Source organism: Leptosomus discolor, chromosome 1 (assembly GCF_034619465.1).
Source record: "Leptosomus discolor isolate bLepDis1 chromosome 1, bLepDis1.hap2, whole genome shotgun sequence".
NCBI classification, from domain to species: domain Eukaryota; kingdom Metazoa; phylum Chordata; class Aves; order Leptosomiformes; family Leptosomidae; genus Leptosomus; species Leptosomus discolor.
In genome coordinates, this window is record NC_141391.1 from 20,275,765 (window position 1) to 20,289,622 (window position 13,858).

Genomic DNA, 13,858 nt, shown 5'->3' on the forward strand with positions numbered 1-13,858 from the left:
GGGCTAAAATGTGCACAATTTTTTCTACAGAGGCTATAACAGTATCTGAGAAGTTGTCCAATGGAGGATTTTCTAAACAATAAACGGCTTGTATCCAGCATTCAACAACATCTATAATTCCCATTACTGGGGGATTATTTTTTTTATGACAACTAATGCCATGGAATCGCTACGCTGTACCGTTTAGCAAGGAAGAGAATGTAACTTCATAGGCATCCTCAGCTTTCAGTGCATCACCCACAGTTCTGCATCAATTCATGAGGAGGTACAGAATAAAAATGGTTTCCAGCCAAATGGGCTAAAGGTAATTTAGGAGCAGACATTGTAAGAGATACTTTATGCCAAAAATAGGAATGTGTTGAAACTAGTCTTGTGACCAGCGGCTGACTGCATCAAGCAGTCAGGGAATGGCACTGTTGCACTGTGAAGCTGGAGGCTGCCTGAGTGCTGCGCTGCTGGCAGCTGGGGAAAGCAGCTTCTACAGACAGCTGGGCACAGACCCTCACAAGAATTCAGGCCCTGCCTCCCTGTCACGCCATACTTTAAAAATATTAATTTCCATCAACAGTAGAGAATCCATATCAAGGATCCCCCTCAGAAGGTATGATGTTCTTTGAAGCACACTGATTTATGTGGACTTGGCCTTAAAGGCTGAGCACACCCATCCTCAGCAGGTGTAAACCTCCTTGCTCTCAGTGCTAAAAACAACTCAGATGGACTGTGAAATTCCCCTATTCTGCTGTTTGAATGTGTCTCCAGGTAGTCCACACTCGGGCTGCCATCCCAAGTTTCAGTCATCACAAAATGCTGGCCAAGCACGTTTATGTGCACTATTTCCAGTTTATTTCAATTTTACAAGCAAATCCCCTAGGCAGCCTTCAGACATTATGACCAAATTCTTGCTGTTTTGAATCAAAGACTAGAGCTGTTTGTGCAAGGCCAAGTCGTGTGTTTTCCCTGGCCTGTCAGGAGCCCATACTGCTATCTGGCTTCTCTATATGATTTAAAGCACTTCAGACTAGGTTAAGTAGCAGAGACTAAAGGGGTAGCCTTGCCTCACACAACTGTGCAACGGAAAGCAATGCTACTGTGACCACAACGAGCTTCCAGATGAATTCCTCATGGGAGAGACTTTGGCTATCCAAGCCAAATTTATTGTACTTGCAGAATAGGTACCTAGAAAGATGTCAGAGAGCATGTTTCTTTGTCTCTCTTGAGGTTATAATGTCATCAGATCACACGGAAAAATAAAATAATTTACTTGTCCATGAGGTAAAAACAATGACCCAGCAGTTTTTTAATAGCCTAATATTTTGATGACACAAGGCTTGGCTCTTTATGGGGTTTACCTGCCTGGAGAGCTTCCTTTAAAGCACACAGGAACATTGCAGTGCTCCTTGGTTTAAAGAATCTAAAGCTTTTCAACAAAATTCAATGTTTATCTGCTGATAAAAGCCATTCACATTTACATTGGAAAAGATAGGTCAAGAAAAAATGTGCACTCCATCTGAACTGAGAAGTGACAAGATTAATGACATACTTTTTTGGGGAGGGATATTAACTTCAGTCTCAGACCAGATTCTTGCAAAATTCAATTTGCTGCACCTCTGTTACAGAGTATTACTGCTCTAGAAGAGCACAGCTCTCAACCATCATCTTTCTCCCTTCAGTTTAGGCAGACTTTATTATTCTGCTATTCTGGGCCCAGGGCTTTGCAGACTTTGAAGCTATGGGCAGAAAACTTTAAAGTAATTAGAAATTCTAGGGAGTAGACAGGCAGGTTACAACGGCCTGCACAGTCTCTGTGGCTGAGGAGATGCATCACAATGCTGCAAAGTCAGAAGGTGCAAGTGTAAAACCTTGTGTTGACCAGCTCAGTGGTGATAAATGCGTGAATGACTAACATCATTCACCTCTCTTAGGACCAAAAAAAAAAGAAAGAGAGAGAGGTAGACAGGTTAAAACAACTGATACAAAATTAACAGGAAAAGATCCATCTGTGGGTCTCAAAGTATACTGCTTATAGTCAGACTGAATTCTACTTCAGAAGTTTTCTGTTTAAAAGACATTAATAGCTGTGTCCCCAATTACTAGTTAAATGTTTCAAAAAAACCATGTAAATGAAATACTTTATATGAAATGTATTCATTATGGAACCCAGAAGCCTTTGTTTAATCATTTGTAAATGAAACATGAATTTGATTTAAAAAAAAAATATAGAACATTCTGTATTGCCATTCCTTTCCTAACAATACCTAAAATTAATTTCTAAGTTTAGCCATTACACAAAGCATATTGAATCAGGGATACTGAAACTACCTGATAACTCATTAATCTAAATTGAAGGGCCCAAGAGCAAAGTCTCTGATCTAGACGACTGGGTTATATCTGTAACCACTAGCATTGTTTTCACCACCAGAACATCAATGCCTGTAACGCTATTAAAGTATCCTTTTGAGGAACTCAGGGCAGTAACACAAAAAAACCCCCCGCAACTGATGCTGTTTACTGGGCAACACCTTTTTTAAAATACACCAAACCCTTCCAGCTCTTGCACTTTCCTATAACACTCTACACCACTTCCAGGCAAGAAGTTTGCATCTCCTCTTCCATGAAGCAGTCAAATGCCCAGCTGCATGTTTCATACAAAGCAGAACAGTTCTGCTAGGAAGCCAGATGCAGCATTTCCTTTGGCCTGTGGGAAGATGGGTGAGGTGAGACAGTCACTGCCTCTGTTGACTTCTTCACCAATTTCTCCACTCTACTTAGAAAGAAGCAGGTTGCCAGTCTTGTGCGTCTGCCTGCCTCTCTCCTTCGCTGTGCGCACACTTGTACTATGAGTGGATCAGATTGCCTGCTCTGTGAAAGTCAGCAAGGAACTTTCCAAAAGACTGGGCTGGTTAAGGCTAGGCAGAGTTTTTTGGCTTTTCTTCCAGCATCAATCTCCCAATTGAATTATGTTTATCTGAATAACCAAGTCCACTGCAATCCCATTCAAGCGCCATTACTAAATGGTGAAATTTTGAATTTTAGACATGCAAGTCAAAGTCTCAGTAAAAGTGGCAGAAATACAAGCATCCTGGGAGCACAGCAAACGAACTGCTTTTTCTTTTCCTTATACAGTATCACAATGAGTATTAAGCAGTACCTCCATACAGTAAATGAATGACAGGGACCTCTGTCTACACACTGTACAGGGAACATACCTGGATGTACCTGCTGGTTAAATAAAGTTGCAGGCTATCATTTAAACCGTATTTTTGTAAGTCAGTGACATTTTCCATCCGGTATCAGAGACTGGGATTATTTTGAAAAACCAGCAAACTCATATGCAAATTCTGAAAGTGTTGTAGAAATAAAGAACTATCCCAAACACCAGATTTTTGGTGCAGTGTCTCAGCTTTCAAAGAACAAGCCAATTTAAAAACGGTATCTTTATGTTTTATCTGCTTTGCTTGAAAGTAATACTATGACTGCCATAATTATTAAAAATAAGGGGTAAAAACATATGCAGACTACACCGTATAGTCAGATTCACTGCTTATAAAGATAATCAACTTCTTTTCTGAGAGACTGAGACAGGAAAGAAAACAAAGATTAGAAGAAAAGTGATAATTTGGACATTGGAGGTAGAAATATAGGGACCAGAAGAATTTCAAGATAGCTGTACTCCCCAAAGCTATTTAATTCTACTTTGGAACGTACTATAATTCCATTTATGATCTGCTAAGAACCTGTATTAAATAATATTTTCTGGTTACAATAACTTCAGATTTTTCTCAATGGAGAATTCTGACGACAAAATTTGAAGACAAAAAACCAAAATAGAGACATTCAGGCTCAGGCATTTAATTAGCTCCCAATAAGCTTATGTGTTTATAACTAAATCTGTCCAACTGTATCAAAGTTTCCCTAGAAATTTTATACGACATCTATGCATTCATGCAGAATAAAGATCCTTTTTCTTTCCCTGTCATGGCAGTTAAGTCTCAATTGAAATAGGTTCTGAGGAGCAGGCAACCCTATTAATCCTAGCTATTTTAATCTGGTGACTGATGAAAAGGAGATGGTTGTTAGTCAGTCAAACAATTTTTAACTGAACTCTCTACGCATATTGAGGGAGAAAAACCTTTATGTATCAGAAGACAGTTTTTGTTTATGCCTAGCAAATATTAAAGGTCTTAGCAATATTGCCACTTCCATTTTTCACAAGGCAGGTGAAAAACTAAAGAACACAAGCTGGATGAACTCTTTGTAGAAACTGCTGACATGATAGGTTTATAAAGCAGAGCCCTGTATAAATTTCTTATTGAACGCTTCCAACACGAGCAGTGGCTGCCTCATGCCTAATTACCCATTTTCAGTTTACAACTGAAAGCAAGTTTGTGGTGAGAAAAATATTCTTCAGCTACACCATCCAATTTAAGCATGCAACAAAAGTAGTGCTGCTGATGTAAGCAGCATCTTATAGTAATAAATGTAGATAATCCATCTGTCTTCTCCCTCTCCTTTGCCCTGGTTCATCAGCTGCTTCTGAGGTGTTTTCAGTATACTCCAGACTTCCCTCTCTCTGTTTTCAGTGTCATTCAATCTCATCCAGGGTACAGAATATCTTGTCTCTGTGCTGACACAGACTGAAGAAGAGATGGCAGCTGGCAAAGACTCTTCCTGGGAAGAAGGTAGGTTACACCGGCAGGATTCAGGGGAAAACAGCCAGAAGAGAGCAAGAATTTACCTGCCCCTTTCATTGTCAAGGGGTATTTGCCATTTGCTAATGGTCTGCAATCCAGTGAAACTTCTAACCCAGTTGGAAGATCATACTCTAAGATTGTTTCTTCTGGTCTGCATCTACGCCATTTCTTTCTGGAAGTGGATCTAACTAAAGTAATCCTTGCCTTTGTTACCTCAGTGACAGTAATTACATTCAAACACAATTCAGAATAAGCTGATACTACTGCAATAGCAGCACTTAGGTAAGTTTAAGGTATCAATTTCTGTCTCTTTTCTCAGATGGCAATGCAGAGGTTTTTTTCTGAGTTTTTCATAAATAGAAGAGAATTACTTTGAAACAGAGGCTTAAAGGAACTAAATAACAGCGTGACTTCACAGTAATGAAATACAATAATTGAATACATTTCATCAGGAGATTCTTCCGCAGTTAGAAAGTAGCTGACAAATCATGCACTTTGATTTAATTAAAGCGCTAATACTGATGATTATATACTTATCTAAAAAAACAACAAAGTTCACAGGAAATATGACGATGCTTTTGTAAAGAAAAATGTATCTCTATTTCATACCCGAAATGCTGTTTCGTCTCCAGCTGTTTTCAAATCATCTTCCTTCCCAATGATTCTCTGTAGCTGTATTTGTTAGAAGATGAAAAAAACACAGCAAAATTACAAATTTGGTTTTACAAGAGTCTCCTGTTTCAGAAAGTTGCATTAATTTCACCTTTTCTTAATTATAAAGTCATTAAGTTTCTGCAAGGTTCTCTAGTCATGACAAAATATTTGCATACTTAAGGATGTTTTGCTATTCAGACACACTTTTTCCCAGGAATGTCTTATCTACTGTGGTTAATATAGCCAAGCAGAGCATATGAATCTATCTCTTGCAACCCAGTGCTTACTCTATTTTTAGAGGAGATTTTCTTGCACTAGAAGCTTAGCATTCACTCTGTAAGATTTTGAAACTCAAGGGTATAACATCAGGAAACAAAAACTACCCTGTGATTTTCATGCTGTCCTCTTAGACACTTTTACATAGTTCATGATCATCTAGACGTGAAAAACATCTCTGTTCATATGAGGTACTATACAACTAACAACAAAGAATAATCAAATTAAATAAGCAAACATTTTCAGAACTTGCACTAAGCACAATATGGTTTGAGTTTCCCCTCCACCCCACAAATAAATGAATCTTGAATATGTTAGCTAAGAAGATTTTTGGAAGTACTGAAATGACTCACATTAAAAACCGTAACTTCCACTGTCTCAAATAGAGTTTTAAGGTAATATAGAACGTGCATTAATTTGCAGCACCTCGAGAATATCTCAGCTACAAGGTTTCTTTGACTGTATTTTAGCTTGGGAGGTCAACACTGCCACAAGAACGTGTGATTTAACATAGCACAAGGTATACCTACCTTTCACAGAAATTCGCATGAATCCTCAAAAGGACAGCAAAAATGAAAGAACAAGGGGCTTATTACATTTCAGGTACAGATATGGGCTTACACTGATCACTCTGCATTTGGAGACTTTATTAAAGATGCTTTTAAAGCTCAGGGTTTTCAAAGCTGCCGGTTTGCTTCTCAAACATTTCTGATTTCTCACCCTGCCCATTAAAACTGGGAAAAAAAATAATCCATGACCAAATTTGCATAGCCATTATTTTGTGATGTTTTCAAATATCTGCTCAGGGCTTTATGTTTTTGCTTTTGGTATCTTGTTCAGAGAAGCAGTTTGGCCTTGTAAGTAGCAAGTAGGAAAAAGAACACTAACTTTGGTGCTGCCAAAGGTCTTCCCTTGGCCTTCAAATTTTGACTAATTCACCTGTTCTGGTTTTTTTATAGCCTCAATTTTTGAGTTCCTCAGGATAGTTACTTTCTATTATTATTTCTGAATGGCATGCCTTGATAGTATTTAGGAAAATAAATACTGTAAAACAAGACAATCACACAGTACTAGTTCTTCCAAGTTTCTCCAAGTTCTTTTTAATTTTGATCGCTTACAAAACAATTGACTAGTACAGCAAAGGCATTATGAATTTCTTCATATCAAAATAGCAACGTAGAGCTCTGGGTAAAACCACAACTGCTTATCCATATTCTCACTGAAAAATTACATTTCTTCTTACCTGAAAAATCCATCTTTTGCTCACACACAAGAAATACAACTGCAAACACTTTCCAAACAAGAGAAAATATGATTTTTTCTTTTGGATTTTATTTTTAAATGACTCTTAAAATCTCTGCAGAGAATACTAAAGAGCACAGACACACAGTATACTTTTTTTTCCACAAGTGTTCTGGAAGATTTAGTTTATTGTTTTCTTAAACTGTATGTAAATCCTTATAGTGCTTGAAACTATTTCCAGTAGTTTGCATATTTTTTCCAGCACAATGCAGCAACTACTCACTGAGGGAGAATAATTCTGCCCTTGAGAAATGGACTCTAACGCTTAACTTCTCCATGTAACATTTATTATTATTATTTATCTGTATTTCATATTTATATCTGTTCATCACTGGAAGATACTAATGGCTAATTCAAAGATAATGAGATCCATTATGCACCACTGATGCCTCTTTAGTAAAGAAATACTAAGAAGTAATCTTTTCTGAAGACGACAAGAGCTGTCAGAAAGGCTATGTCAGTCTTAAAAAAAGAAAAGGTGATTTTGCAACTTCCAGTTTGAGAGAGATTAGTGCTTGTGGATGCTTTAGGACTGCAGAGGTGCTCTGTACCAAACCGCCACAGCTGCTGACAGTGTCGCGTGCTGGTTCACTCATCACTCAATGAACCTCTACAAGGTTTTTGTGGTATCTGTTGCCCAGGATAAGTGTATAAAGACAGTCTATTTAGAAAATCACATAGCTCTTGCATGTGCCATCAGTGTTACCCTACCTCCATTCCCAATAGTTTTGAACTGTCATTAATTTTACTTAGAAATCTTTCATCAGGACAGAGTTAGAGAAATTCCTCAGTTGCTGGGGATTTTGGGGTCTTTGGTATGGGAGGTCTCAGATTAATGTGCATGGGTTACTATGTGCACATGCTTGGAAATACCCCTCACCAAGTCTCACATGAATGTCCTGGAAGGCATGAAGGACTTGGGTTGTAGAGTCTGCTTGTCACCCTTCTCTCTTTCCTAAATGATTCATGTGACACATCTTGTGCCCATTTATCCAGTAATATGTGAGAGTTGAGATGTACACAATTCAAAGAATGATGGGACATTTTGCAAACAAAAAGGCAAAGTTCTTACCTCCAAGAATTTACAGTCTAGATCAACAGGTAATGTAGACATACACAGATGTCTAATCAGTAGGTAACGGATGGGAAGTAGGGAGAAGAGGTGACAAAGCAAGAGAATGAAGTAGCTCTGAAATCTCTTTTCCCATCACATACCGCTTACAGTAACCACCTCCTAATTACTGCTTCTTTTCTATGCTTTTCCACTGCCTTTTCCTTACATACGTTTCCTGATTCTATTGCCAAATATAGTGTGAAAATAACTATAGAATAGTTCAGATGTATTTTCTTGAGATACCAACTGGGACAAGACAAATGACAGATTAGCCATACAATTTACTAATTTATTAGACATACAGAAGCTTTCTATGATGCATACAGAACTAGAGTATACAGACATTAAGGTACACACATTTTCCCAGATTCTTACATTCAAAGAAGTTTATTTTTAAACCTAATCTTTGCTTTGAAATAAGTCACCTCTTATAAATGTTGGGCAAGCAGTCACGTGAGAAAACTCATCTTTTGACTTGCTTGCATACTGTGGGACTTCTTTTCATTTAATGATCCTTCTGAGTTGACACAGCAATTTATATGACTTTTTTACCACTCTATTAATTTCCTATAAAGCAAATGCAAAGTAACAATCTATCTAACTACAATAATTTTAATTTAATTTAATTTGATTGCCTCAACAGAAATAAAATTATTTTAAACGATTTATATAATGTTTTCACCTCTACTTCTGATGACTTTCTGTTGTTCATACTGGCTGATTTCATTAGAATTACATGAAATGGGTAATGGATATTAAATATATGACATACTGTACTTCTCCCCAAGAGAGTTGTGCTCTATTTCTGCAAGAATCTCCTCATTTGCTTAACTGACACAGTACCTATTTAAAGGACGTACTGTGAGCATGGCATTTTGGTGCAGAGGCACTACAGGCTGAATATGTTCCCTTGTGCTCATGGACTTACTTTTCCCTGTAACACACCATTTTGTAGATGAACAATACAGCCATAACAGACATATTTCGGTGATCACAGCACTGCTACTCTGATAACAATTCACAGGTTTAGTAGGTTAAAAATAAAGGCTTTAGCTAGAATTTGATTTTTTTTAATCAGTAAAATAATTAACATTTTAACTGAGCAAATCCTTCAAGCTTGAAAGATTCTGTGTAGCAACAAATGAGCGCAGGTTATCTGCAGGCTCAGTTAGGGGCTTCTGTGAACATTGTCTTGGGAAATGTTGTAATTTCATGTATTTTTTTAAACAATGCTAAGTCTAAAAGTATTTTTACTGTATTTTAAAATATATTTAAGTATGACTCATCAATTGTAATCTTGCTAAGAGACAATTCACCAAAAAACAGCTATCAGTGGAAAACACTTTCTATTGTATCATTAATTCAGAGTTTAAGGCTATAAAAATACACTTAAATAAATTTTTGGTAACTTCTCTGTCAACAGGTGCATATTTGTAAGTTTTAGATTGTATGGTTCTCTAGAGTTGATGATTAATGATCATAGAATAGAATCACAGAGTTGCAATAGATCTCTGAGATCATCAAGTCCAACCATTAACCTAATACCACCATGCCCACTAAACGATGTCCAAATCATCTTTGGCTTTATCCTAGAGACAGAAAATAATTTGTGTTGTAGTAGCCATTTCAGCTTCTTACAAAATCGCCTCCCTAGTCACTTCCAATGTGAATGAAGGATCTGAATTAAGCTGAGGGAGTCTATTAAAAAACATGATTGTTAATTTTGTATTTGACTTTTGAAAAGAAGTATTTAGTTAATAGTCTCCTGTTAAATAAAGTTAAAAAAGCCATGTAATTAAGCCTATTCTTCTTTAAAACATCAAAGCAAGATTTTCTTCATTTTTAAAGCATTTATATACAAATATTTGTATTTTATACGAACTACAGGAAAAACTGCTGTTACTCTCCAAAGTGTGAATTGGTAAAAAACCTGTGCAACAGCTAACAAAATTAATAAAAACCAAGAGAAGATGGTGAATTAAAGAAAATACAAAAAATTAGAAAATAAAATACTTTTCCAGATGATTATTTAAATTAGCTCATGGGATCAAGGGATGCACACCAACTCCTCCCTTCCCAATAACAGATTTTCAGATACAAGTCAAAGGTAACATTTATAAAAGTGGATTCAAATATTTAAGTACTTCTATAGCAACGCTTTGGTATGCACTCCTTTCATATAAACTATTTTAGCAAGTATGTGATCATAGATTGGAGTGAAAAATAGGCTTCAAGATTTTAATAAATCTTCATTTCACAAATATAACCCATGGAACTATTTAAATGCTTTAAAATTAATATGCATATAAATATACATACCTTAAAGAATTCTTTCTTTTCAACTTGTTCATTGCCATCTGTATCCAACATTTTAAAGGCAATCTGAAATCCAGTATGGGGTTCTGCAACAAATTGCAAAAGGACTTTACTGTAAATACACACACACACACTTACACTAGTACTTAAATATTTAATGCAAAAGGAATATTGCCTATGGTTCAGCTTTCCATTGTTATTAACATACATGATATTTCCAGTAAACCATATGTACCTTCTCCAATATAAGCAAACTTTTTAAACACCTTTTTACTACAGTTTCAAGGGATGATTAATGCAATGTCAAAGCCAGAAATGCCAGGAGTGAGTAAGTACGGCCATGAATGTCCATCTGATCCCAATGACTGTGAAAATGTCTTGCTGTCCTGGTCTTGGATATTCCCCATAGATGTCTCCATAATCCCATGTCACTTCTGAAGTCTAGCTCTCCCTTGTTTATTAGAGCTCCTTCTCAGGTGAGATGATTGGAGAGTACCTTGAGAAACCAATAATTATTCCCAAACGGCATGAAAGAGCCAGTGTAGTCCTCAGGTACTTCTTGTAGGCACTACTGTATGCTGGGATTTGCAGTTTTCCCTACCAAACAGACCGATCTTGTAATTGCAGCCAGCTCTCTCGGCTCCTGCTCCCACTGTGTTAGCCCCAGGCCTTTTATTTCTTCCCTTCTCCTTCCTCCCCAAACAATGTACTCAAATGTTACCAAGATGTAATAAACCACTCTTTCTGGCTTTTTGGACAAAAGCATGTTTTGTATGACTCCCATCAAGCAGATTTTTTTCAGGAATTTTATACAATTTTACCCTGCATTTCCTTCACCGAGTGGATGTTTCTTTTCAACACAAAAATGTAATGAGTTCTGAATCTTGTAGGCGCTATAAAAATACAGTGTGTTTTGAGCTCCTTCCCACAATTTCCTGATCTTACTTTGCTTACAGGAGGTGGCCTCCCTCATTAGTAAGCCCACACAGGAGCAGCATGCTGCTGAAATGTAGTTACAGTTCACTGCAGTAGCAAGCACTTATCCCAGTAATTTCTGGAGCAGGTGAATTAATTACACAACCCAGTCAAGTCAGGCATTAATATGAAAGCCACGGACTTATCGGCTCCAGAATATACTCATGTTTTCAAGAACGATGTTGGACTCACGAGGGCAGTGAAGCAGTATCTCTAAAAAACTCTAATGCCTTCAGAGTTTTTCTTTTGGAAATATATTCTTCCAGCTCCATCCTGTAAAGTTTCAAGTCTTGCCTTTTTTTTAGAGAATCTTTCTGCAAAAGGAACAAGTAAAAGAAATATCTCGTTCCTTTTAAATGATAACAAGATGGTTAAAGAAAGTACTATTTTTACATTGTAGAAATAACTACATCTTCAGCAGCCAACTAATGTTCTCTGTGGAACAACCTTGTGATGCAGGGATATTTTATAAATACTGTTACGATCTGCATAGCAGAGCCCTTCCCCAGAAACTGGGTTGTAATAATCAAAACTGGATTCCTTTTCATGGAAATGCCACATGCTAAATTTGTGTTACTAGTACAAAAGCAAGAAAAGTCTATCCTATAACATATTTAGAGAATAAAAGTAATTGATGTATTTAATAGTAATTCATACCATCTGTGTTACACTTTTCAGATAAGAGAGCTGTTACTGAAAATATAGGACCTAAAGCTGCTTATACTGTTCAGAGATGACATACTTATCTGATATGATGTAACCCCAAAGGTATGTGTTTGTAAAATAAGCATAGTTCAAAGACTACCTCAGATATATTTGTATTTAATTAGAATCAGGCAAAATTCCAAAATTTGAACAGAAAATCTTCATCTTGGCTGTGAGTGTAGGTTAGACTTAGGTGCTTCCCCTCCAACTATTCCTACGTTGACCAAGCTGTCAACATGTGTGACTGCCTAATTGAAATGAAGCTTAGAGTAAAGGTGACAGCTTCAGTTCCCGGACTCCTTCACCAGGCAGGGCTTTACCACAAGCTCCATTAACCAATTACTGGAAATGAAATTCAATACAGCACTGGAATAAAAAAGACAGTGATGATACAAGGCACAGAGAAAAGAGAAAAAGGGATCACAAGGGCAAAATAAAACCTTTATCTGATGCAAAATTATATTTTTAAGTTTAGTGTTGTTACAGACAGCACTTTTGTATGACAGGCAGCATGGTCTGGTCAGCAGTGTCCTGGAACTCAGACTCTGGAAACCTTGTGACTCTTCTCCTGCTTCCCTATTGTTCTGTTGGTGACTTGGAAGTCATGTAAATATTAATGGCTGCTTTAAGAAATCTCACATTAATTCTCACCAGTGAGAGAGACAGGTTGTGTAACGGGGGGCTGTCTGATGTGGGATATTTGTTAGGCAAAGATAGAGGCACTAACACTTGTTGACATTTGCTTTCAAACTCATCGGTGTGATAACCCTCTGTGTAACCAAAGCAGCAACACTAGCACTGCATTTTTATACCGCATCAAAAGGTGCCTTTGTTTTTGCAGTTCAACACATTCCTAAATAAATTCTGTGAAAAATAATGTTCCTTCACTGTCTGGAGAAGTGGAACAACTTGCTGTCATACTATTTTCTAATTGTTTCAGGCAATAAATGAGCATGAATTTACTTTCAGCTGCCATAGATTTTTAAAGAAATAGAATTTTTGGCACCTATTTCTGCAACTTTAATTAATGCATTATTCTGAAGTTATAATGTGGCTGCTGTAGTCGTCCTTTTTTAAAAAAATCCCTCTTTTTTAAGTTGCAATAAATACTTTAAAATCAGCTTTCCAACCGGGCTAGACTCATATTATTTCTGATTTTAAAAAACACTTGAACACATGGTATAACTCATGTTCGAGTTGCGTGTAGCACTGGACAGTCACTACCGATGAAACACTATATTTGTATGTTAAATAGGCTATCTCAATGCATATATACTATTTAATACTGTGTACGAGCTGAAGTTTCCTAAGAGACCATCCTCCATGCTGCGTAGCAGATACTAATTCAGTTCTGCTGAGAAATGACCTACGTTGCAAAAGGGCTACCTAGATTGTGTGAGGTGTGTGTACTGACGGTCGTTATCTGTGAAGGCTGCATATATTCTCTCCACTCTCTGGAAACCAACGTTACTTGTTTGTGCTACACTGTGAGAAGGTGGATTTCTAGAGCAAGGAAAGCTTGTCTAAGCCCCTGCCATGGACCTCGCAGCCACAGCAGTGAGGAGGCTCAAGCATCTACAGCCCATCGGAATAAGAACGACTGCTTTCTTTTCTCCTTTCCCCATCCACTGATACCATGAGATCTAGTACGCCTGGTTTTGTCCCTGGCTAAAAATGTTAGACCTGTATATGTCAGTCAAATAACACTGCACGTGGACTATTACACGGACATGCATGCAGACCACTTTACTACTGGTCTGTGGGTCTCATTGTGTAATGCTCATTGCACACATCTTGTCTCAAATCTTGATATTTTTTCTAGTAT

The 13,858-nt window shown here is 37.2% G+C and overlaps 1 protein-coding gene across 1 annotated transcript in view; it reads right to left on the bottom strand.

Annotated features, from left to right (window-relative positions):
• The window catches only part of MICU2 (mitochondrial calcium uptake 2), a 155,843-nt gene that overhangs the window by 22,099 nt on the left and 119,886 nt on the right, over window positions 1-13,858 (bottom strand). The window contains exons 6-7 of the mRNA XM_086481820.1: window positions 10,357-10,439; window positions 5,301-5,363 (exon numbers count right to left, since the gene is read on the bottom strand). Of these exons, the coding sequence (XP_086337946.1) occupies window positions 5,301-5,363; window positions 10,357-10,439 (146 nt within the window). The remainder of the gene's footprint in view (window positions 1-5,300; window positions 5,364-10,356; window positions 10,440-13,858) is intronic.